The following is a 23,618-nucleotide window of genomic DNA, read 5'->3' on the forward strand; positions in this document are numbered from 1 at the left end:
GCAGCCCTGCAGCCTGTGCTCTGCCCTTGCCAAGGTTTAATCCTGGCACAGCAGCACCCCAAGTCTCTGCCTGTGTGTGGTGCCAGCTGGGATGGGGCCACCTGAGGCCAAGTGATACTGCCACGGGCACCGACCTGGCCTGGTCGGGCAGCCAGAGTCCAACTGAGCACCAGCAGCCCCCACGGCTGCAGCCAGAGCTGGTGACACCTCTAGAACCACAGAAGTGTTGAGGTTGGAAGAGACCTTTGAGATCAAGTGCCTCTGCTCACCTGGAGCTCACAGTCCCATCCCTGCCTGCTAAGCCACTGCCACGCAGCTGGAGAAGAGGGGCAGGAGAGGGAGCTGCCTGCAAAGCACGCGTGGGAGCTGCTGCTTCAGCCCGGGTGTTGCCGATGCATCACGTTCCCCAGCGGAGATTGGTGCTCTGAGAGCTCCCTGCGGGCTCCTGCTGGCTGGTGGCAGGGTGCTGGGGCTGGTCACTGGCCCCTAGGTGAGGCTTGGCTTCTCCAAAGTGCCAACCCGGGTCCATGCATCCTGGCTAAGGGCTGCCACTGCCCTTGGGCATCACAGTGAGTGGCTCTGGCTGACTCAGCCACTCCAGATGCTGGGAAGAGGTTTGCCAAGGTCGGGCCACACCTGAAAGAGCCTCTGCAGAGCACTGAGCAAACCCTGCCGAGGTTGGGGAGAGTGGGGGAATGGCACAGTCCTGTCTTAGGGATGAGGAAGGAGGGTGGCATGGGCACAGGCTGTGCTCGGGTTGGGACAGACATGGGTGTCCCACCTGAAGGCCAGGGCCAGGCTGCACCCCCGCTGAGTGTCCTGCCGCGGTGGGGCTGCTGCACACATGCATGCCTGCTGCTCTGCCAACCCCACACGGGCCCGAAGCCGCAAGGGAGCAGCTGCCTGCAAGGAGCCCCCACCCCAACATGCCACTGCCTTTTCAGGGAGAGAGGGAGCTGACAAAGTCTTTGTCAGTCGGATCTGTCAGGGAAAGCTCTTTGTTCTCCAGCATTTGCTCCTGCCTCTCCAAACCTAAACTAGATGCATCTGCTTTTGTTTTCGAAATGCAGAATTAGGGACTGAAAAGAGCCCCTTTGTAGTGGGGAGGAGGGGAGAGCTGCAGATCTTTAACTGGGAAGGCAAGGTCGGGGGGGGGGGGAGCTGCTCTATTGTGCTGGGACTCTCCTCCTCCAGCTCAGCCCTTTCTGTGCCCCCTCTTCACACCCCGGTTCCCACTAGAACCACTCTGGAGGTGCCGGGAAATGCGCCTGGGTGGGCGAGGAAGGAGAAGAGGCTGCTCCCCCGGCCCCACTCCAGGGGCTGTGCTGGTGCCCGTTGGCATCACCACTGCTCCTCCTGTGCTCAGCCGTGGGGATGGTGCCAGATTCAGCCTGTGCAAGGTTTGACTGCTTCTCAGTGCCACAGCTGGGAGCTGGCAAGTGGAGGTGGGCGGCAGAGGAAGGTCACCACACGGCCTTGAGCTGAGGGTGTGGGCGTGCATGAGTGTGCAAAGGTCTCCACGTGTGCACCTTGTGGGGGTGCCAGCCAGTGCTCTGCAGCCTGGCTAGTTGGGTGTCTTCAGCACAGTAGCCTGGCTTTGGGCTGTTCAGTGACGAGGGAAGAGGAAAGCAGAGCTAGGGCTGGGCAGATGCCCAGGATGCCCTGAAGGTGTGAGGGGTTGGGGCTGACACTCTCTCCATCTTCAGCTGGCTGGGAGAAGAAGTGTTTTATCTTCCTGCCCCCACATCTGTCCTCCTGGAAAGAAAACACTCACTGGGTCTTGGCATGGAGAGAGGAACAGTTGCCTGACCCAGCCAGAGGCTGCTGCTGAAGATGGATGCCCAGCATTTGGTTCAGATACAGCCCTGGTGATTGACAGGGCTAATTCAGCCCTGTCCTCTTCCCCTTAGAACTTAATCACTCACACATGGCCTCGCAGGTCCTTCACTGCCAGCCAGAGATGTCTTCATCCTGGGATGCCCCAACTGAGGGCTGCTCCCACGCTGGTGCCTCCAGCACCATCCCTCTTACCCTGAACCAGCCTGGCTCTGGGGGAGCTGCTCAAACTGGGGCTCTGTGGGTTGATCTCCCAGGCAGGAGAGCACAGAAGGCAGTCTGGGTTCACTGATGTGCCAGGATCCCACTGTGCCCTCAGGCTCAGGGATCTGGCACGGTCCCAGCTGAGCCAGGGCAGAAGGTGCCTGTGCACCTCGGGAGTTCTTGGGGTGCTCTATGCTGGAGCTGCCAGGTTCAGCAAAAGGCTGCCCGATGTAGCCAGGGTGCAGCAGCTGTGGCTCCTGGGTGGCTCCCGGGCAGGATGTGGCTCTGGCACCCCATCCCACAGCAGGTGGGTGCCCAGGGGCCAGGCTGGAGGCTCCGGACTGCTCCGAAGTCCTGGGGCCCTCCCGCCTCTGAGGGTGCCAGGCAGGCGGCACGGGGGGCGGGGGGTGCAGGATCCCCTCACCCGTGCCCGGGCCGTGAGCTGCTCCGATGTGCCCACGCACCCCGCGCCACAGACCGAAGCTTGGCTGCTGCCTGCAGGGCGACAAGGACCCGACCACACCAGGGGGAACCGCTCCCGAGGAGCCGCTGCCGGAAGCGCGGCCCGGGGGTCGGCGTGGAGGGGCTGTCCGGCGGCGACTACAAGCCCCATCAGGCCGCTGAGGAGGAGGAGGAGAGTGGGAGGAAGGCGGGGGAGGAGCCGGGGGGAGGCGGCGGGGCCGTGCGGGAGCGGCTCAGTCCGGCGGCGGCGAGCGTACGGCAGGGACGGGGACTCGGGCAGCGGCGACCGTCGGGGCGGGAGTGCCTCCGGGAACGCCTCCCGCCGCCACCTCGGGGTCGGGACCGGGACTGGGACCGGAGCCGGCCCCGCCATGGGGCGGCCGCTGTGAGAGCGGCGGCGGAGGCGGCGGGGCTTCGCCTCTCGCCCCGGCCGGGGATCCCTCCATTGTTCCCGGGAGCGGAGGGACCGCGCGGGGCTCCGGTGAGTACCAGCGGCCGGGACACACCGCGACCGGCACCGCGGCGGGGAGCGGGACTGCGGAGATGGCGGCGGGGGCCCGATCGGGGGTCTGGGGCCAGCCCCGTTCCGCGGGGATCCGCCTCCACCGGACCCCCCCCGTCCCCTCCTCTTCTCTCTCCGTGGCGGGACAGCTCGACGGCGGCCCGGGAGGCAGAGGGATGCGGTCGGTGGGCGCCAGGGGGCTGCCCGGTGTGTGTCCGGTTCGCAGCCTCCGGGGGCGGCAGTTTTGAAACGCGGCGGGTCCGAGTTCGTCCTTCCCCCGCACCGAGGCTGGAAGCCTCAAGCCTCCCCGCAGCCGCGGTCCCGGGGCGGTTTGGGGCCCCGTACGCCTCCTGGCTGCGGGGGGAGCCTGGCCCGGGGGCTGGGGGCTGTTGTCTGACTTGCTGCCCGGATTCCCGCAAAGTTGCTGAGCGGCAGCCCGGCGGCTTCCAGAAAAAGGCGGAAAAGGAGCCGGGATCGGTTTTGTTTCGGATCTCAGGGCGTTCCGCTGGCCCCGGGGCTGGCTTCGCAGTGCCGCGGTCCTGGAGTTCGTGTTCCCTTTGTGTCTGCGAGCTGGGGGAGGTGGGGGACTCCCAGAGCCTCCTTTTATCCCAACTCTTCGCGGAGCTCTGGGCATGGTTCTCCTCCCGACGTGGTGGGTGAGCTGCTGAGCCGACGTGCGCAGCCAGGGCGGGTTTCTGGGTGCCAGTTCTGTTCGCGATGCCGGTGAACTGCGGTGTTGGCACCACCGGCGAGGCCACGGGCAGTTGGCTTTGGGTGAGGAGGGGGCAGAGCGTGTCCCGGTTGAGGTTATGCCGAGGAGCAGTGAAGCTGCCTGGCAATGCCCATCTCTGCCCGGGTCCTTGAGTTACTGTCCCATGTCAGGGTTTCACGGCTGGCTGGGGCAGAGCCTTCCCTGGCAATGTTTAACCCTCGACGCCTCGCTTTGCCCAGCCGCTTGGGTTGATGAACCCAATGGGCTTGGAGGTGACAGCTTCGCCAGGGTCCAGCCGGGATCAAACTGGGGTTTGTGTTCTGGTGAAGGCGGTGGTTTGCTCCGGCTGGAGCTCTCTGGGTGCTCACCAGATGGACACAATGTGGGTGCTGGAGCTTTCTGGGTGCTCACCAGCTGGGCATGATATGGGTGCTGGAGCTCTCTGGGTGCTGAGCAGCTGGACACAAGTGCAGGTGCCGGAGCTTTCTGGGTGCTCACCAGCTGGGTATGATGTGAGTGCTGGAGCTCTTTGGCTACCAAGGATGCAGGGGCTCTCTGGGTGCTCACCAGGTGGACACGATGTGGGTGCTGGGGCTCTCTGGGTGCTCACCAGGTGCACACGATGTGGGTGCTGGGGCTCTCTGGGTGCTCACCAGGTGGACACGATGTGGGTGCTGGGGCTCTCTGGGTGCTCACCAGGTGCACACGATGTGGGTGCTGGAGCTCTCTGGGTGCTCACCAGGTGGACATGATGTGGGTGCTGGAGCTCTCTGGGTGCTCACCAGGCGGACATGATGTGGGTGCAGAGGATGAAGACTGCTGGGGGGGAGCCTCCCTGCCCAGCCCTGGGGGTGCTGCAGGGGGGGACTGAACTCTGCAGACCCCAGCTCTGGCGAGCAGCCATTTTCCCCACACAGGAGCACTTCCTCCCGGGATCTCAGGGGGGTGGCACGCACTGCTGCCTCCTCCTTGTGCTCCTCCGAGAGGATTAAAATCAGCGGTGCCTGCGCTGCTGCAGAAGCAGCCCCCGTGTGCATCCCTCGGCTCCGGGCTTGCTGCACGCTAGGTGCCAGCTCCAGCCGTGCTGGAAGGAGCCCAGGCTGGCTTTGGGTGTTTCTCTATCTGCCAAAAAATCATGACCTGGCCTCAGATCTGTATTACCCCAGCCCCAGTTGTTTTCCTCCTGATGCTCCAGACCCCCAAACCCAGGCTGCTGGAAGGGCCACTCACCTGGGGTGGGTGGTAGGTGTCCCAACCCCACAATTCAGCTCTCACCCCCTTTGGGGACCCTCAGCTCCTGGCCATGAAGTCAAATGCGGGCAGCTGGGGCTCTGTTTGCTGGAGGAGGAGTGTGTGTCCTCCCCTCCCAGCAGCTCTGCCTGGAGGAGCTCAGCATAGAGGAAGCCCCATTCAGGTCCCTCCCAGGCTGGATAACAAGGCCGTGCCTCTTCAGGGGGCGGCAAGCTCTGGTGGTGCCCCAGTGTCCCCATCCTGCACCAGCCCCCTCCCAGAGCAGTCAGTGGTACCAGCCCAGTGGAGACTTAAGGCTACCGACAGATGCTCTGCAGGTCTGAAGATGAAGCCTTGGGGTAGGCTTTGAGCATGCTTCTAGAAACTGGACTGTTTCTTACAGAGCCCTGTGGGTGAGGCTGGGCCTCTCCCAGCCCCTCATGCCCCCCCATTGCCAGGCTCCCTCACCCCTGCGTGCCCACAGCGAGCGGGGCGCGGGGAGCTGCAAGGCTGTGTGCCCAGGAAGGGTTAACACTGCCTATGTGCTGCACGGTTGGGTATTTATTTTTCCAAGCATGTGTCTGCTTTAAGCATTAAAGTTTTCCCCTATAGCTACATTTGCAGCCGTGTTTGCTTTTTGTTTCAGCAAACGCCTGGTTCCTGACCTCAGCCACAGGCTGGGGCAAGGAACTCAGGACAGGGAAAGGTTTTGCTCCCCACTGCCCCTGGATTTTGCCTTTGGCATGGTTCTTCCCCAAGGGCACCTGGAGGGCTGCTTGTCTTGAGCCTCAGAGGAGAACTGAGCCTCCTCTCTGTATTTTGCAGCTGGAGGGCACCCATGCCAGGCAGAGTCTCCTGCTGGCTGTCACCACCTCTGCGCCCCGGAGGTTGTGTGGCCCCGAGCTGGGTGCAACACACACACCCCCACACACCCACCATGGGCTCCTGCAGCCGTGGGAGCTGAGCTGAGGCTCTTCTCCCTGTTGGATTTGGTCCTGCCCTGTTGTTTTCCTGCCTGCTGTGTTACAGGCTGGGTGCTGGCACCAAGGCTCCTCTGCCTCCGGGACACTGACGCGGTGGATGCTTCGCAGGCCAGCACTGCTCCAGCTGGGAGCAGAGGCCATGCTGTGCCCTGCTCCACAACCACCCCAGTCCCACCAAACTACCCTGAGCAGGCTGAGCCTGCTCCTGAGGGATCAGATCAAAGGCTCCAATGATCCCCCTGGCATCACCTGGCCTCCAGCCCTCGGTTACCCCAGCTGGGCACCCTGCTCCAGCACCAGCTCCAGCTTTTGGCACCTTGGATGCATTCCTAGGGATGAGCCACTGAACGGGAAGGGGTTTCCCCACCACACTCAGCTCAGAGACGTCTGAGTATGGAAGGTCCCCTCCTGTGCCACGTCCCTGGGACAGCTCAGCCCATGACTCACGGGTGTGGGAGAGGCGAAAGTGCAGCCCTCAGGGCGCAGGTTGTACGAGGCTGCTTCTCTTGAGCACCTGAACCTGCACATGTGAGCATCCTCCCTGATGCCCAGGCGTGCAGGGAGTGTGTGCCCAGGGAGGATGCACAGGTAGGCACAGGGGTGTCCATCCCCACCCTGAAATAGCTCCGTGGGTGTAATGGCTGCTTGTAATTGCAGTGCTGGAGGCAGCTCTCCGAGGGGCACTTAGCTCTGGTTCCTCTCTTACGGCTTCCGTTTTTAGTTGTGTGTCCACCCCTGAGCAGTAAATTGCAGAGCTCCTGGGAGCAGGGATGGTGCCCAGCAGGAGCTCGATACCCACCCTGGGCAAGCTGCCATCCTCCCAGGCCCTGGCTTCCTCTTGGGGTTGATCTAAAAGCTGTATAAAGGCGGAGAGGAACCGGAGAGGAACCATGCTGGGGCTGGCACAGGTAGGAGCACGCTCCCCACTTCACCCCTTTCTGCCCCGGGAGCTGAGTGCTGGCCGTGCACTAGCTCTGGTCTTGGCACGCATCCCTCTCTCCCTGCTCCCTCCCAGTGACTCTCCCAGACGCGGGGCAGCTCTTTGCTGCTCCCTACGCCATGGAAATATGCTGCTGCCGAGCCCCTGAATCAGCGGGAAGGCGCCGGCTGCGAGGTGTATCTGGAGATGGGCTTTGCCGTCAGCCCAGCCAGCACTGACTCATTTGTCAGGAACTGCTGCTTCTGGAGACGCTCAGCTCCCTTCCCTCCCTCCATCCCTCCCTCTCTCCATCCCTCCCTCTCCTTGACGTGGGGCTGGCTGGGGAGGCCCACGCAGACGCTCCGCATTAGGACATGTTCCGGGCCCCATGTGCTGTCGATAAACAAAACCACTTAGAGACAGAAAATAATTTCCAGAAATACCAAAGACTTTTTTTTTTCCTTCTTTCTCCCCCCCCCCCCTTTATTTTTTTCCATGAAGAATTCCACCTTCCCCCTTCCAAACCCTGATAAATTGTTAGCATCCAATAACTCCTTCCCAGCCTGGCGCCGCGGAGCGCTGGCGCTCGGAGATAAGGCTGCTGCTTGCTGGGTGCCCGACTGCTGGGGTCACCAGTTGGGGGTCCCAAAGGCAGCAGGCCAGAGCCAGCCTGGCTGGGACAAGCAGGGCAGCCAGAGATCCCAAATCTGCCCTCCTGACTTCAGGGGGTGGCTGTCAGGAGGATGGGGCCAGACTTTTTTCAGTGGCACCAAGTGACAGGGCAAGAGGGACACAGCCTCAAGCTGTGCCAGGGCAGGGTAGGGTCAGGCTGGATTTTAGGAGGAAGTTGTTGCCAGAGAGAGTGATTGGCATTGGAATGGGCTGCCCAGGGAGGTGGTGGAGTTGCCGTGCCTGGAGGTGTTGAAGCCAAGCCTGTCTGGGGCACTTGGTGCCATGGTCTGGTTGGTTGGGCAGGGCTGGGGGCTAGGTTGGGCTGGAGGAGCTTGGAGCTCTCTTCCAGCCTGCTTGGCTCTGTGATTCTGTGACAAGAGGCAAAGGGCACAAGCTGGACCGTGAGAAGGTCCCCCTGAAGGTGAGGAGGAACTTTAATGGAAAGGTGCTGGAGCCCTGGAGCAGGCTGCCCAGAGAGGTAGTGGAATCTCCATCTCTGGAGACATTCCAAACCCACCTGGACATGTTCCTCTGTGACCCTAAGTGGCCCTGCCTTGGCAGGAGGGTTGGACTCGATCTCCAGAGCTCCCTTCCAACCCCTTCCCTTCTGTGATTCTGTGATTGGGTATCCTTCGGCTGCAGAAGCTGTCTGGTGGGGGAGGGGAGGGCTAAGCTCCCTGAGGAGCACCCAGTGTTAACTGGGAGCCCTCTGGGGCTGGCACCGGTGGGGCAAAGGCAGGGAAGGGTCTTGCTCCGGGCGCTGGGACAGGGATGTCCAGAGCTACGCTGGAGCAAGTGCCTGGGGAGGATGAGTAGTGGCTCATTACTCACTAGAGCTATTACTCACTGTTGTTAGCAGCCCATACTTCGGGCAGACGCCGTACGGAGAGGGAAGAGCTCACTCACACAGCAGGTTGGGAACGGCTCAGCAGGGGGATTTGGGGTGGGTTGGGAGAGGAGCGGGATGAGCTCGGGATGCTCGGTGAGGGCCACAAGGCATGGAGGTAGAGCTACACCCCGGGGGGTGCTCCATCCAGCCTCTGGCTGCTGGAGCTTGGAGGAGGCTGCTGGGGATGGCATCATCCTGCCCACACCCTGGTCCTTGCACTTCTCATGGAGCGTCTCCCACCAGGCAGTGCTGGGCCAGCAGCGTCCTGGCCAGACCAGCACGGCCAGGCTCGGGTTGTGCAATCCTCTGGGCAGGGATCTCACCCCGAGCTCTGCGGCAAAGCCCAGAGACACAGCTCAGGATCTCGGCCCCGGGGCTCCACGGGGCCACAGATGTGTGGCGGGGGTGGAACGTGGGGGCTTTGCTCGGGTCCACGCCACGGGGAGCAGTCGGCCAGGGCTGGCTGGGCTCAGGCTTTGGCTCCAGGTCCCCGCCGACGTGTCTTGGCTTGCAGCACGGTGGGGAGAGGGATGGTCAGAGGGGTGAGAGCTGCGGAGGGCACATATTGGGACACTCTGAGCCGGGACTGGGTCTTCCTGTGCCGGAGCTCGGCTCTGATGCCTCCTCGCATGGGAAGGGGACAGGGATGGATTGGGACGGGCAGGCTGGAGAGCCCAGCATGGGAGCTGGCAGGGACGGAAGGAGGGATGAGAGTTGTGGAGAGAAGTCCTGGGGCATCTTGAGTCAGGATTGGGCTCTTTTGAGCCTCCCCGTGCCCAGAGCTCAGATTTTGGTGCCTCGTTGTGTGGGAAAGGGCTGGGGACGGGCGGGTTGGAGAGCCCAGCATGGGAGCTGGCAAGGACAGAGCGGATCCCGGCGCTGGAAGCTGAGGGATTTCTCCCCACACAGCCGCTCCGCAAACAGCTGTCGGTGGAAAGGGATCTGCCGCACGTGGAGCACGGCGCCGCTAACCCCTTCGGCTCCGGGAGGGCCTCCCCCTGGCACGGCCCTGCCTGCCTGCCCTATGGGTTCTAGAGGGGGTGGAGGGCAGCTGGGGTTTGCAGCAGGGTCAGCTTCATTGGGGTCTCATCCTGCCACGCACAGAGCCAGTCTGGGTCTCGTGTGGGGTTGCCACAGCCAAGCTTTGGGTCAGGTGCAGAAGTGAGAGGTGCTGCTGGTCCTGGCTCCCAGCGCTGATGGGGGCAGCTGGGGCAGAAGAAAGTGTGGGTAGAAGGGAGAGGGGCAGGAGGAGCTTTATAAGTGCAAAGGGGAGAAGTGGCCTCCTGGAGCCCAGCAGAACCAACCTCTCCTGTCCCCCAGACCCCATCAGGATTTTGAGATGTTTTTTCCTTTGAGCCAAGGTCAAGAAAACAGAGAAGCTTCTGGGAGCTGCCCACAGCTGGTGACCCAGCTTGGGCCAAGGGGTCCTGGGGGGGGGGGGGTGTTGTCTCCAAAACTGGGTGGCATTTTGACCTGTCCAGGAGTCCCTCTTAGCAGGCAGGAGGGAAGCAGGAGAGCTGCCAGCTCCCTCTCTCCTGGCACACGAAATGCTGCTGCCCTCCATGCTGCCTGCCCAGCGCGTTCGCTCGCGGCACATCAGCGCTGTCATGCAGGAGAACACGACCCTGACAGTCAGCTCTGGGTCACTCCAGGCCGTGGAGGGGTCCATGGGGACAGGCCACTGTGGGCTGGGGAGATGCCACCACGGGGCAGGGGCACTTCGCTGCCCAGGCTTGGGTGCTGGGCGAGCATCAGGTGCGATGCCAGAGTGTTCCCTGCATGGAGAAGGGGCTGGGGGGTGAGGTGTGGGGGTGCATCTTGCCCTGCCCTGACTCTCCTTTCCTCCTTCACAGCTCGGAGGGGCTGGCAGCCCGGTGGAGACCCCTCCCCGTGCCCGCCCGGGGCCAGCCCAGGGTCCCCATGGAGTGGGAGTTGCGGAGCCCAGTCGCCGAGCAGTAGCTGCAGCAGTGGGATGTTTACCTGGAGGTGCCTCATCCTTTGGGCTGTGCTGGTCACAGCCGCGCTCTCCGCTGCCAGGCCGGTGCCCACCTTGCCCGACCAAGGTAAGACAAGGAGCAAAGCACCACGGTTGTGCCAGGGAGCACCTGGGGAGCACTTGGCTCCCTCATCCTTTGTGTTTCTCTTCTGGTGGTGAGATGCTTGATGTAGAGGTAGAGGCTGGCGTGAGGTCCAGCCACGGGCATGTCCCTCAGCAGCAGCACAGTGCCATGTGGCCACCCAGGAGCTGCCAGCTGGTGCCAGTGGCGATGTGGCACATGTTACCTGCTGAGAGCAAGTCGTGGGCACAGAAAGTCCGTGCAGGGTTCCAGCATCGTCCATGAGGGTTTGAGAGATAGAGGGGAGTGGTGCCAGAACCTGGCATCGTTGGTCTGGAGAAGGATGCCAAGCCCCAGGGGCTGTCCCCACAGTGGGGACAGTGCCATGGCACTTGCTGGCCTGTGACAGTCTGTAGCCCAGGATCTGTGTGAAATCTTCTCCCACCTCTCCTGACACTGGCACGAGCAGCAGGTGGGGATGAGGATTTGGGTGCAGGGTGGCACTGCAGGCTTTGCCAGCTGGCAGTGCATGGGGTAAGTGTATCCCACGGGGATCCTCAGGATGCTCCAGGCTGGGGAATGCCCCCAGGGATGGGTTTAGAGCTGAGGATGGCTCAGGATGTCCCTGCAGCCCTCATCCCCCTGGCTTTCCATCACTGCACAGAGCCTTGCAAGGGCTTGTGGCACACTGTGGGCAGACTGAGGCTTTGCTCCTGCCAAGCTCCAGAGCCTGGTGGCACCCCGAGGTGCAGTGGATGGCCTGGGAGGAGGTCATAGGGCCCTGGAGACAGCTAACCCCGATGGAAGGCACAGCTCCAGCATTTCAAAGCCTGGGCCATGCCCTCGGTGAGGCAGAGAACAAGCAGAGCAGGCAGCAGCGCAGGGCTTCTGCCTCTCTGCGTTTGGTTTTAATTACCCAAGAATGTCTGGGCCGTGGGGTCCTGCTTGGCTTTTTAAGGCTCACCCCCCCTTACTCCCCCTTCCCTCCTCCCACCAAAACCCCAAGAGGTTGGTCGCTGGTGCTGCCAACGTGGGCATGGTGCTGTGTGGCACCCCAGCCAACAGCCACGCTCCCCACGCCCACGGGCTCCTCACGGCCTGGGGGGCTGGCACAGGAGGGGGCACGGGTGAGCAAACCATGCTGGGGCTGAGGTCCCTGCACTAGCCTCAGCGGGGGGCAGCTGGGTGAGACCAGCTGGGAGCACGCTGAGATGCCAGGGCTGGCCGAGCAGCAGGTACATGCCGGGAGCTGGTCCCTGGGGCGCTGCGGGCTCTGGAGAGGAGCCCGGGCAGGGCACTGCTCACCAGCACCAGCTGAGGAGTTTTCCATTGGCGTGCCTGGCTCTGTGCACACCGCAGCAGCAGTAAACATGTTTGCCTCGGGAGAGGGCTCTTCCTGGAGGAGCCTTCCCGGTGGCGTTTGGGGTGAGGGTGGCTCCTGTGCCGCCGGGAGAGCAGCACGTGTGGCCTCGACCCCAGCTATGGCACTAGGGGAAGCCGTTGGGGTGCTGAGATCGGGACTCGATGTCAGCAGAGGTGGGGTTTGGGGTGTTGTGAGCAGCCCTGCAGCCCCCAGAGGGCTTGGGGAGCGGCGACAGGCAGCGGCAGCAGGAGAGGCTGGAGAGGAGGGAGCTGGTTCCTCGCCAGCCTCATGCCAGGGCTAACAATAACCTCTGGAAACATTTCCCGACACGGTTCTCACCAGGGCGGCCCAATTAGTGCCACAGCAGGAGCCCGGCTGGGGCAGAGTCCATCCCTTGGCTCCGGGGCTGGCTGGTGGGAACAAAATGTTCCCGGCTGGACGCGCGGGATGGGAAGAGTCTGTCCCGGGCCAGGACCCTGCCACCAGCACCTCTCAGGTCCCTTGCCAGGCTGGGCTCTGGATCCAGCCCTGGGGATGTTGGCATGTCCACGGGGGTGGTCACCTCCAGGTCCCCAGGACCGACATCGTTGTCCTCGCCCACGCTGCCACCAGCTGAGGGGCACCCCCCGGGTCCCCTCCGCCACGGGGGCCGCAGCTTGCCCCGACTTTGTTCTGGCTGTTTACGGGGGTTTGGTTTCTGAGGTTCTGAGGCAGCTAAGCCTCCTTCCCAGGGAGCAGTAATCCCTCCCGCCCGCCCCGGCCCCTGCCTCCCCGGCCCCTGCCTCCCCGGAGCAGCATTTCCCTTCGCCAGCCTCTCCTCGTGGCCGCGGGGAAGGGGGTTTGGGAGCTCTGCTTTTTGTCAGGGGCTCATTTCCCTCCCCGGGGCTGAAAACTCTGCAGCAGAAACCAACCCCAAAGCCCACGAATGTGCACTCACTACGGCGTGTGAGTTACCTGCCTCTTGAGGTGGTGAAAGGAGGAAAAAAACCCAAAACAACCACCCAAAAAAGCCCCCAAAAGCCCCAACCCCACAACCCCCGGCGAGGGGCAGCAGCCAAGAAACTTCCCCGAGCAGCCTCCAGTCGCCCTCCTCACAAAGCTGCTCTTTGTCTGCAGGTTAAATAGAAACCTGCAGCAAATTGCCGAGGGGAGCTTTTGCCTCTCCTTGTCTGCTATTGTCCTCGCTGCTCTTCAGGCATTTCCAGCCCTCACTCCGGGGCTGCCTCATCCCTGCCTGGGGGGGGAGGGCTGGGATGGGGGGAAGAGTGCTGGAGGAAGGGGAGGGAGAGAGCAGCAAAGCAGCCGAGCAGGTTTTGAGGGGGGAATGAGGTGCTGGGGGGGGGGGGGGGGGGAGGTCTTGCCTTGAGCAGCTTGTTTTGGAGCGTGCTTGAGCCCCTGATACTTTCCAGGGAGGTGCAGCTGCCGTCTGGTCCCTCCCCATGCAGCCGAGCAGGGCAGGTTTTGGGGGGCTACCCAATTTCTCAGTGCCACCCTCTCTCCTGGTGCCTCCCTGCTTGCCCAGGGCCGCCAGACACCCATCTGGCCACAGGCTTAAGCTCCCCCAGCCCCATCTGTAGGGCCAGTGGAGTTCTGGCTCCCAGGACTTTGCTGTTCCCAGCTCAGTGTGGGGAGGGTCTCTCTCTGAACCCCAAAATCCAGAGCTGGAAGCATGCTCAGCCTGGGCAGCTATGGGGGTCCCTGCAGCCATGGGGGTTGTGCTTCCTCCTTCTCCTCTTCCTCGCCCCGAACCCACTGGGTGCTGGCAGGGAGGTTGCAGGTGCAGAGGGACACACTCGGTGCACTCCGCACTCCGCCCTGCCCCCCCCCAGCAGCAAAGCTATTTGGGGTTATTTGGCCCAGCTGTAGCCTGGGAGATGATGTCAGCATCCCCGGAGGTGGCACAGTGAGAGGGTCCTTGGCTGGTCCCCACTGCTGGCTCTCAGTTTTGTCCCCCACTTTGCACCTCCCTGAGTCCAGCCCCCCCCTCCCCCGTATTTTTGCAGCCCCCCCCCTCACTTGCCCAAGCAATCTCCAGGTTTGGAGCAGCCTCCCTGGAGCCCTACAAGCTTAGAGATCCCTGCCCAGACTGCTTTTGGTGGCAGCAGCCCAGGATGGTTTCCAGAGCTCGGGGGAGGGAGGAAGGGCGGAAGGGCAGCACCTCTGAGCCCCTTGCACCCCCAAAACCCCCAATCTCGGCAGCCACCCAGTCCGTGGGGGCATCACCGTGTCCTCTGGGGCATCACGCTGCTGGCCATCCCTCCCCTCCCAGCCTGTTGAGCAGGCATTGTTCCCTGCCTCCCGCCTTTCCACTCGGATGCTGTCACTCCGGCCCTTAATTGAGGAGGAAAAAAAGAAATCGGAGGCTTTGGGAATAGCTGCAGCGCTCTGCCAGAGCCCTCCCCGCGGAGCCCTGCCCCACGGCCAGCTGGGGAGCCACGCGTCTGGGGGCTGCCTGAGCCCCCACATGCACCACAGCCCCCGGGCTGCTCAGGAGGGCTTTGGGGAGAGGAATGACGTTGGGAGGGGGAAGATGTGGGGTGAGGAACGATGTGGGGAGGAAGAGCAACGCGGGGTGAGGAATGGTGTTGAGGGAGGCACAACGTTGGGAGAGCAACAGAAGCTCTGCCTGCTCCAGGCGAATGCAGGGATTGCTGCAAACAACCCACAGGCACCCGTGGGGATTGGGGTGCCCACTCGCGTCCCCCCCTTTCCCCCAAGATGGGCAAGACCCCCTGTTGGTCCAGGCTTGGGGATAGCCCATGGGTAAGGGTCTGTGCCTGGAGCTGCTCCCCCTGAAGGCTCCTCTTGGCTGCAGAGCTCCGAGCATGGCCGGGGGTGTCCCGGGGCGGGGGGCGGGGAGGGAAAGGGGTGGATTTATCCTGCCAGCTTTGCAAACCACCAACAGGCTGCTAATGAAGTGCTGCTTGGTTGGCCCTGGGGGCTCTGAGGAGCCAGAGTGCCTGGGGCAGCGCAGAAACCCTCCCCTGCCTGCTGGGGCAAGCGGCCAGGGACAGCAGGGTGAGGAGGAGCCCCCTGGTCGGATCAGGAGCAGCCCTGGGTGCCTTGAGCAGCCCAAGGAAGAGTTGTGGGTACCTTGAGCCCCCTAAAGAGAGCCCTAGGTACCTTGAGCCCCCTAAAGAGAGCCCTGGGTGCCTTGAGCAGCACAAGGAAGAGTTGTGGGTACCTTGAGCCCCCTAAAGAGAGCCCAGGGTGCCTTGAGCAGCACAAGGAAGAGTTGTGGGTACCTTGAGCCCCCTAAAGAGAGCCCAGGGTGCCTTGAGCAGCACAAGGAAGAGTTGTGGGTACCTTGAGCCCCCTAAAGAGAGCCCAGGGTGCCTTGAGCAGCCCAAGGAAGAGTTGTGCATACCTTGAGCCCCCTAAAAAGGGCCCTGGGTGCTTTGAACTACCCAGGAGGACCCAGTGGTGCTTTGAACCCCCACAAGGAAGAGTTGTGGGTACCTCGAGCCCCCTAAAAAGAGCTCTGGGTGCCTTGACCCTCCCCCAACAAAGAGCCCCTGGTACCCCGAGCCCGGGGACGGTCGCCTGTGGGCATCTCCCTGCTCTACGGGGCAGGGGCGCTGGGGCTGTGCATCCTCCCCGGGAGCAGCCAGGGAGCAGGGATGCTGGCGGGGGGCATCCCCCCACGGGCTTGGGGTGGCGGTGGGAGCTGAGGGGGGGGTGGGGGGAGGGCATCTGAGCGAGGAGGCTTTTAAATAAGAAAGAAGCCAATCGGCGGGGCCGGTGAGCGCTTCCTGTGGGGATTAGCGGCGCTGCCGGGCATGTGTGTGCCTTTTCTTCAGGAAATACCTTCGGAAAGCCCCGCTGGGGTCTCCAGGGCAACCGGCGGCCGCGGCCCCGAGCCCCCCGCCCGCATTGTCCCTGCGCCGCGCTTTGTTGGCCGCTTTATTGCCGTCCCCATCGCCGCGCCCGGGGGGGAGGCTCCAGGTTGGGCTCCCAGGGCATGCAGCAGCCTGGGGGTCCTGGGCTGTGTGGAAGGAGAATGGGGGGTGTGGGGGGGTGAAGGTGAATCTGTGCTGCTGCTCTCCCCAAGGCTGCTGCGCTCTGGTGGGGGCCAGTCCCGGGGGAGCTGGTGACAGTTATATGCACTCGGTGACACTCTCCATCTGGCCCCGTGCTTGGCTCTGCTGCTGGTTCCATTTCAAAGCTGGAGCAAAGCCATAAACCCACCGGGAGCTGCTCTGGCCCTGGCATCCTGCGTCTGCTTCTGGGGCTTGTTTGGAAGCAGAGGCTCAGTTTGCTGGGCTGGAGATGCTCCTTGCCTCACCCTGGGCACCAGTGGGCCCCAGAGGGTCAGGGATGTGTCCTGTGGGATTCAGCCCAGGAGGCTGGCACTGCCTCCCTGGCATGAGGAAGGTGTTCAGGAAAGGTGTGGATGTGACCCCTGGGGACAGGGTTTGATGGCCATGGTGGTGCTGAGCTGCTGCTTGGCCTGGGTGACCTTAGAGGGCTTTTCCAGCCCCACCAGTTCTGTGGTTCTAAGAGTTGAGGTTAAAAGGGGGAGCAGCAGAGAGCTGAGATGTGCCAGAGCTCAGCTGTCTTTTGCTGCCTTCTCCAGACCCTCAAGGCACCCCTGGCACTTCCTTCAGGGGTTCAGAGCACCACTGGCTCCTTCTGGGTGACCCAAGGCACCCCTGGCACTTCCTTCAGGGGTTCAGAGCACCACTGGCTCCTCCTGGGTGACCCAAAGCACCTCTGGCACTTCCTTCAGGGGTTCAGAGCACCACTGTCTCCTCCTGGGTGACCCAAGGCACCCCTGGCTCTTCCTTGGGCAGCTCAGGGCCCCCATGGCTCTTCCCTAGCACTGCTGGAACCGAGTTTGCTCTCCTCACTGCTCCATGTTGCTCCAAGGAGGCTCTAACCCCCCTGGCTGGGGAGAAGCAGCCTACCCCACTGCAGGCAGTGCTCAGCACCAGCCAAGCTTTGTGTGATGTCAGGAGCATCCTGAGGCTGGCTGGGCAGCATCAGGGCAGGGCAGAGCATTTGTCTGGCCCACTGAACTCCTCCTAACTTGGCTGCTGGGGGCCTGCTGTGCCCAAGGCCTGCACCTGGTGCCTTGGTTTAGGTTACAGCAAAAGCCAAACAGGAGAATGGGACTTTTTGGGCTGGTGGAGTCCAGCAATCCAGTGAGCTCCTCCTGACCTGCAGATGTGGAGGGCTCAGGGTGACGTGGATTGTGCCATGGGGCACTCCAGGACCAATGCACCTGCTGCCAGCCTTGGGTTTGAGCTGCATTTCCAAGGGGTTTTAGTGCTTCAGCTGTGGTGTGAGCCAGGCTGCCCAGTGACACCTTGGAGCCCCTCAAGGGAGAGCCATGGGTGCCTTGAGCCAGCCTTGGAGACCCAGTGGCACCTTGGAGCCCCTCAAGGGAGAGCCATGGGTGCCCTGAGCCAGCCTTGGAGCCCCAGTGGCACCTTGGAGCCCCTCAAGGGAGAGCCATGGGTGCCCTGAGCCAGCCTTGGAGCCCCAGTGGCACCTTGGAGCCCCTCAAGGGAGAGCCATGGGTGCCTTGAGCCAGCCTTGGAGCCCCAGTGGCACCTTGGAGCCCCTCAAGGGAGAGCCATGGGTGCCCTGAGCCAGCCTTGGAGCCCCAGTGGCACCTTGAAGCTCCCCAAGGAAGAGCCCTGGCTACCTCAGGCCCATGACCCTGGGTTGTGCCGGCAGGACCATCCATCCTGGCAGCAGTGGCGCTGCCTGCCCGCAGGGCTGCCCCTGGGCCATGCTCATCAGCTGCGGACTCCTGCCGGGGCCGTTCCCACCGTGCCGGAGCTGTGCTTTGGGTTAGCGAAGGGCAGGGTCCTGCCTTGCCCTCTGCCTCCCCTCTGCCGTCCATCGCTCCGGACGCCTCCCTGGTCATGCTGCTAATGCAAAACAGCCTCTGGCGCCGGGGGCCGGGGGAGGGAGCTGCTCCTTTGAAAAGTGAGCTGGCCACACGCCGGTGGACCCCCAGCCCCCTCTGCCCAGGCTCCTTGGTGCAGCCCAGCCCATGGTTTAATGGCCCAAAGGAGTGGGGGCGCTGGCATGGGGTGCCCTGAGATGCCCGCGGGAAGGGACCCACCTGAGACTGGGATGCTGCTTCCTTGAGCCCAGGATTTAAACTGGGGTGGCTCAAACTGCCCCCCCCCCCATCCAAGGACCTTCTCTCTCCTCCGTTCTCCTCCTCCTCAGCCTGCAGGTCCAGCATGGGGCTGGCAGAGGCAGGTTTTTCTCAGCCCTTTCTGGTGAGCTGACGAGCAGGAGCCTGCGATGGTTCCTAGGACAGGCTTGGAGGTGATGTTTAAGAGCTCTTGGACCACAGAGGTGTTTCCCTGGCCGGAGCTGCCCAGCCCTGGCTCCGTCGTGGTGCGATCACGCAGGTCCAGCCTCACGGCACGCTGGACCTGCACATGTCCCTTGTGTGCAGGTGCCCAAGGACAAGCAACAGGGAGGGACCCTGAGGACATTTGTGGGCGGTGGAGACCTTCCCAGCTCCAGCCACCTTCTGCGGGTTGTTGTGTTGGATAAGAACTGAGCCGTCGGTGCCTGGGGAAGGGCAGAGCTGGGTGAGATAAGGGCAGATACGGCTGTGGCTGCAGCTCCCTGCTGGGTTTCGGTGGCTGTTTACTGCTCGCTGACCTTGCTGTGTTTGAGGAGGGACGCGGGCAAGGAGGACGTTGTGTGACCCAGTCCCGTGGCGCTCAGCCGGGACGGGGACATCGCCGCTGCATTGTGTGCGCCTGGGGGGATGCCTGTGACTAATCGCTTGAAACGCAAATCCGAGCTGCTGGAAGTGCCCCATCCTGCGACGGAAAGCCGGGGCGAGGGGGGGAAGAGGGCTCTGAAAGCAGGACCCTTCCTCTGCCGCCGAGGGGAATCCTATCAGGCTTCACCTTCCACCTTAAAACGCTCTGTGACCTCTTACTGCTGGATTTGGAGCTCTGGCTTTGGTCTTCTAGCAGCCGAGGAAAGCTCCTGCTCAGGTCGCTGCTTTCCTTCAAGTGCTCAGCAAAAGAAGAAGGAGAAACTCTGGAGCTGCTCCTGGAGGCTTTCCTCGTGGAACTTCTCCTCAGCGTGGGGCAAAGGGAAGTGGTCAGGAGGCAAAGTGTAGCTGGTGCTAGGGATTCAGATGAGCCTTTCTGAGCAGCTGAGCTCTCGTCGTTGGAGCGTGGAGCCGCCGGTGGGTGCTGGAGGAGCAATGCCATGTTGATGGCCCCCGTGCTGCTCGCTGCCAGCCTGTGCTGGCACAGCTTTAGGGTGGTCACCAGGACGGTTTGTGCCAGCTTTGGGCAGCTGACAGAGCCAGGGCAAGCTGATCCACAGCTGTTCAGAGGTGTGAGCAGAGGATGGGGCAGGAGGTGAGCAGAGGATGGTTGATGTCCCTTCCAGCCTGGTATTCTGGCTGTTGGCTGGTTGGGTGGCACCAGGAGGTGAGGATGGTGCTGGGTGTTTGTCCTGCAGAGGCAGCCCCTCCAACGTGCTCGGAAGCTGTGGGCGTTCATAATTAGCTGCTGGTTTGCAAACTGCCATGCTGGGAGCTGCGTGGGTGCCCTGGGAGAGCTGTGGCTTGGCTCTTGCCCACTGAGCACCTGGGTCCTTGGTGGGGACAGCTTTCAAGCTGTGGATCAGCTGAAGCATTTCTGATGGGATTTTCCAACCCTGGCTCTGGACCTCTCTGGTACAGAGCAGCTGCACTGTGGAAGCCTTCAGCCATGCTCCTGTGGCACCACCAGTTCTTGCCTTTGGCCCACCTGAGGCTGGGCAGCTGCCAGCCTGGAGATGCGGGGAAATCGTGGCCTTCCCTTCCAGGATGCTTCCAGGAGCAGCTGTGGTCCAGCAAGCAGCATCCACAGCAGCGCTCAGGACCCAGGGCTGTGCACCCCAGCCCACGCTGCTCATCCCAGGAGGATGCTCTCACTGTTTCTACCCTGCACCGTCATGGGGAGGCCTGGCACCCACTGAGCTGCAGCACTCTGAACCCTTCCCTGGGCTTGGAGACATGAAGGGCTGGTTTGAGACCTGCACATCTGCACCAAGCCCAGGACTGGCAGAGCCACTGCGCCACCAGCACGGAGGGCAGAGGGCAGCGCTTGGGGTCGGAGCCATCTCTGCACAAGCAGTGGGCCAGGAGGGACAAGATCACGTAGCAGCAGGATGGAGAGAAAGGATCTTTGTGCTCACACAAATGTGGCACCAGGGAGCAGCTGTGGCTTTCCCTGCCCAGGGTCACTGAACGGGATGGCCTCAGCCGGCACCTGTTTGGCCAGAGCTCCCCTGGGCTGACCTCTCCCGGCTCTGCCGCTCTCGCAGCCTCTCGCTCCCCTGCCCTCTCTCCTGCTGCATCCCCCTCATCCCCTCCACCTTCCTGCCGCTGCCCTGAAGCATCTAAGCAGGGCAAGGGTCCTGGTGGCATGGGCACCCTGATCTGCTTTGCTGGCTGGTGGTTGGGGGGGGTGCCAAGACCCTGGGTGGAAAGTTGGAGAGGATGATCTTGAGGATCTCTCCCAGCCAAAGGTGTTCTGTGGTCCTGTGATCTGCGGTGCGGTGGCAGAGCGGAGCAGGGGTTTAGGATGCTCCTAGGAGAGGCTGGGTCCTGTCCAAGCAGCTGATGCTGCCTGAGGTGTCTTAAGCTGCCTGTTTCTCCCCTGTTTCAAAGCCCCTGCTCTGGGCTGAGCAGCACTGGAGTAAGGTCCAAGGGGACAGGGCAGGGGGGGTGCAAGTGGTTTTGGGCTCCCCCAGCCACGTCGAGCAAGGGGCAAAGCGCTTGGTGCTGCTTGGGGTGCTCGCAGCCTCTGCCCTCCCCTCTGCTCTGCAGCCACTGGCTCCCCTCCCCAGGCTCACTGGGGATCACCAGAGCCCACCAGATCACCCCAGCAGTGCATGTTGCCTCTAACCCTGAGCAGCAGCCGCCGCAGCCGCCGCATGGTTTCCTTTGGTCTCTTTCCCTTTTCTCCTTCTTTTTTCTTTGTTTTTTTTTCTTCTCTCCTCCTCTCTCCTAACTCCTTCAGCCCTGCCCAAAGCACAAATCGAAGTGGAGTCCTACTCAGCCCACCCTGGCGACCTCCTCCAGCTGCGCTGCCGGCTGAGGGATGACGTCCAGAGCATCAACTGGGTGCGCGACGGCATCCAGCTGGAGGAGAACAACCGAACGCGCATTACCGGGGAGGAGGTAGAGGTCAGGGACGCGGTGCCCGAGGACTCAGGGCTCTATGCCTGCATGACCAACAGCCCCTCGGGGAGTGAGACCACCTACTTCTCCGTCAACGTCTCAGGTTGGTAGTGGCCCCACAGGCACAGGGAAGGGGCAGCCCCGGAGCGAGGAGCAGGCTGGCTCCGGGCACCTTTGCATGCCCGCTGGCACCGTGAGTTTGGGCTGGACCCGTGGTTTGGGGTGCCCAGAGGAGGTCTTGGAGTGGTGGCTGTGACTTGCTGTGAGCTGTGGTGCAGGGAGAGGCAGCTGGAGGTTGGCATTTGTTTGTTTGCATGGGGCTGGGGGGCTGCCCCCGGGAGTGGGCAGGTGCTGGGCATGAGCCAAGGTCCATGTTGGTGTTGATGGAGGCTGGAGGAGAACGAAGGCTTCAGTCTGGGAGGTGTCTGCTGAGGCTTGGGGCGTTTCTGTGCCCACAGGCTCTGGGCAGCCACCCTTCAGGAGTTGGTGGCACTGGGCAGAGGGTGAGGAGCTGTGCTTGGACGCAGGGTGTGGAGTTCTGGAATCACCCTGGGGGGAAGGCTGCTCCACGATGCCCACGGGCTGTGAGCAGTGGGCTGGCAGGCACTGCCCGTGCTGGTGGGCCTGGCATGCTGCACGGCGTTCATCCAGGACCATGCACAGTGTTCACCCAGCGGGTGGTGCACGACTCTCACCCAGGATCCCCACACATCGCCACTGTCCTGCAGCGCTGCCCTGCCCGCCCCACCACACCAGCCTGTGATGCTCTGGTCCCCAGCTGGCCCCACTCAGGAGTGCTCCATGCAGGCACCTTCAGCTGCATTGTCTCTTCTCTTGCAGACGCTCTCCCTTCTGCTGAAGATGATGATGATGAAGATGATTCCTCTTCGGAGGAGAAGGAGGCTGATCACACCAAGCCCAACCGTATGTGTGAGATGGGTGTGCCCCTGCTGTGACCCTGGGCTTTTTCTGGGGGGCAGAGGGAAGCTGGGCACGTTGGCAAGCATTGCCCAGGAATGGAGAAGGGCAGATGAGGGTGGGCAGGGCCTCCTGCAGAACGGTGGAGATCCTTATGGCTGAAGCCCTGGAGCATCCTGTGGCTGAGACCTTGGAGCTCCTGTGGCTGAAGCCCTGGAGCATCCTGTGGCTGAGATCTTGGATCTCCTGTGGCTGAGACCCTGGAGCTCTCTGTGGCTGAGATCTTGGAGCTCCTGTGGCTGAGATCTTGGGGCTCCTGTGGCTGAGACCCTGAAGCTCTCTGTGGCTGAAGTCTTGGTGGGTCTGGGCAGTGAGTTTGGCGGTGCTGAACCCTCCAACTCTGCTCCCCAGAGGCCATTGCTCCCTACTGGACCTATCCTGAGAAGATGGAGAAGAAGCTCCACGCTGTCCCTGCTGCCAAGACGGTGAAGTTCAAGTGCCCCTCGAGCGGGACCCCCAACCCCACCCTGCGCTGGCTGAAGAACGGCAAAGAGTTCAAACCCGACCACCGCATCGGGGGGTACAAGGTAGCAGAGCCGGGGGGGGAGGCAGCAGCAGGGTGGGCACACAGCTTCTCTCCTTCCCTGTGCTGCTGCAGGTGGCTGCCTTGGGGCTCGGTCCTCCTGGGTGCAGGCTGTGGAGGGCTCTGGGACGACCCGGGGGAGGGAGAGGACTGAGAAGGGGCTCTGCAGCTTAGGAGGCTCCGAGGCCCCTGTCCAAGGAGGGGCAGATGGGGCCCCTCTGCCATTCCTGTTGCAAAGGAGCCCTACGGCAGTGACCTGCTTCTGGGTCATGTTTGCACCAGCTCGGCCCCTGGGGGAGGGTCGCGGGCAGCCTGCCTGCGCCTAATCCCCGACGGCCGCAGGGGGCCCGGGCGTCCCCGCCAGGCGCGGGGGCTGCGGGGGGCTGCAGGGGTGGATGAGCCCCTCCGTGCCCCAGCAGTGCTTGGCAGGAGCTGTGCCAGCAGCCCCAGCGTGGTGGAGAGTGCCCAGCCCGTGAGTGGGGGAACACATCGGCTCAGTGAGCTGGGCAGGTGCTCCCCCGGCACCCACAGTGAGTCCAGGCTGTGGCACCTCTCCACCCCCGGGGGGGCTGGGGAATTGCCTTTCCCTTTCTCACAGCTCCAGTGCCCCAGTGGGGCTGCCAAGACCCCCCAGGGCCCCTGAGCTTCCTCCCTTCCCAGAGCAGAGGCTGGCCCACACTTGTCTGTGTGCTGGTGGCAGCTCCAGCCCAGGGACCTCCAGGCGACTCTCCAAGGGAGCATTGTCCCCTTTGATCATCTCTTTAAGTCTTCTGGAGCAAGGCTGCAGCCTGCCCAGGGCTTGGTGGGTGCCCCCTTGGTTGGGACCCCCAGAGCCAGCCCAGCTGGGTGCTGTGGGGCCATGGATTTGGGTGTTCACTCCCCCCCAGGTCATGCAATCGGGGTCTGGCTGCAGTGCCACATGCCAGGCTCCAGCCAGGTGCCAGGGACGTGCAGCAGGGATGTGGCCATGCCACAGCCTGGCTCCATGTGTCTGGTCCCAGGGGAGGACGCAGGCAGCACTGTGGCTCCCTGGATGGTGGCAGCACAGTGCCCTGCATGGCTACCAGGGCTGAAGTGCAGGCTGTGGAGCTAAGCACTTTCCAACTGGGGGAGAGGAAAGCAGCC

General features: G+C 62.9%; 1 protein-coding gene across 4 annotated transcripts in view; it reads left to right on the forward strand.

The window, feature by feature from the left end:
• The first annotated feature begins 2,738 nt into the window (after positions 1-2,738).
• FGFR1 (fibroblast growth factor receptor 1) overlaps positions 2,739-23,618 on the forward strand; it is a 38,426-nt gene continuing 17,546 nt past the window's right edge. For 2 of the 4 annotated variants that reach the window (XM_064175642.1, XM_064175644.1), the window contains exons 1-3: positions 10,289-10,472; positions 21,833-21,916; positions 22,322-22,497. In XM_064175642.1, the coding sequence (XP_064031712.1) occupies positions 10,382-10,472; positions 21,833-21,916; positions 22,322-22,497 (351 nt within the window). In that variant the 5' untranslated portion in view covers positions 10,289-10,381. Of the gene's footprint in view, positions 2,984-10,262; positions 10,473-20,831; positions 21,096-21,832; positions 21,917-22,321; positions 22,498-23,618 lie in introns of those variants that run through there. The other 2 variants (XM_064175641.1, XM_064175640.1) reach the window with 2 other exon arrangements.

This window comes from Pogoniulus pusillus, chromosome 42 (assembly GCF_015220805.1).
Source record: "Pogoniulus pusillus isolate bPogPus1 chromosome 42, bPogPus1.pri, whole genome shotgun sequence".
NCBI lineage: Eukaryota > Metazoa > Chordata > Aves > Piciformes > Lybiidae > Pogoniulus > Pogoniulus pusillus.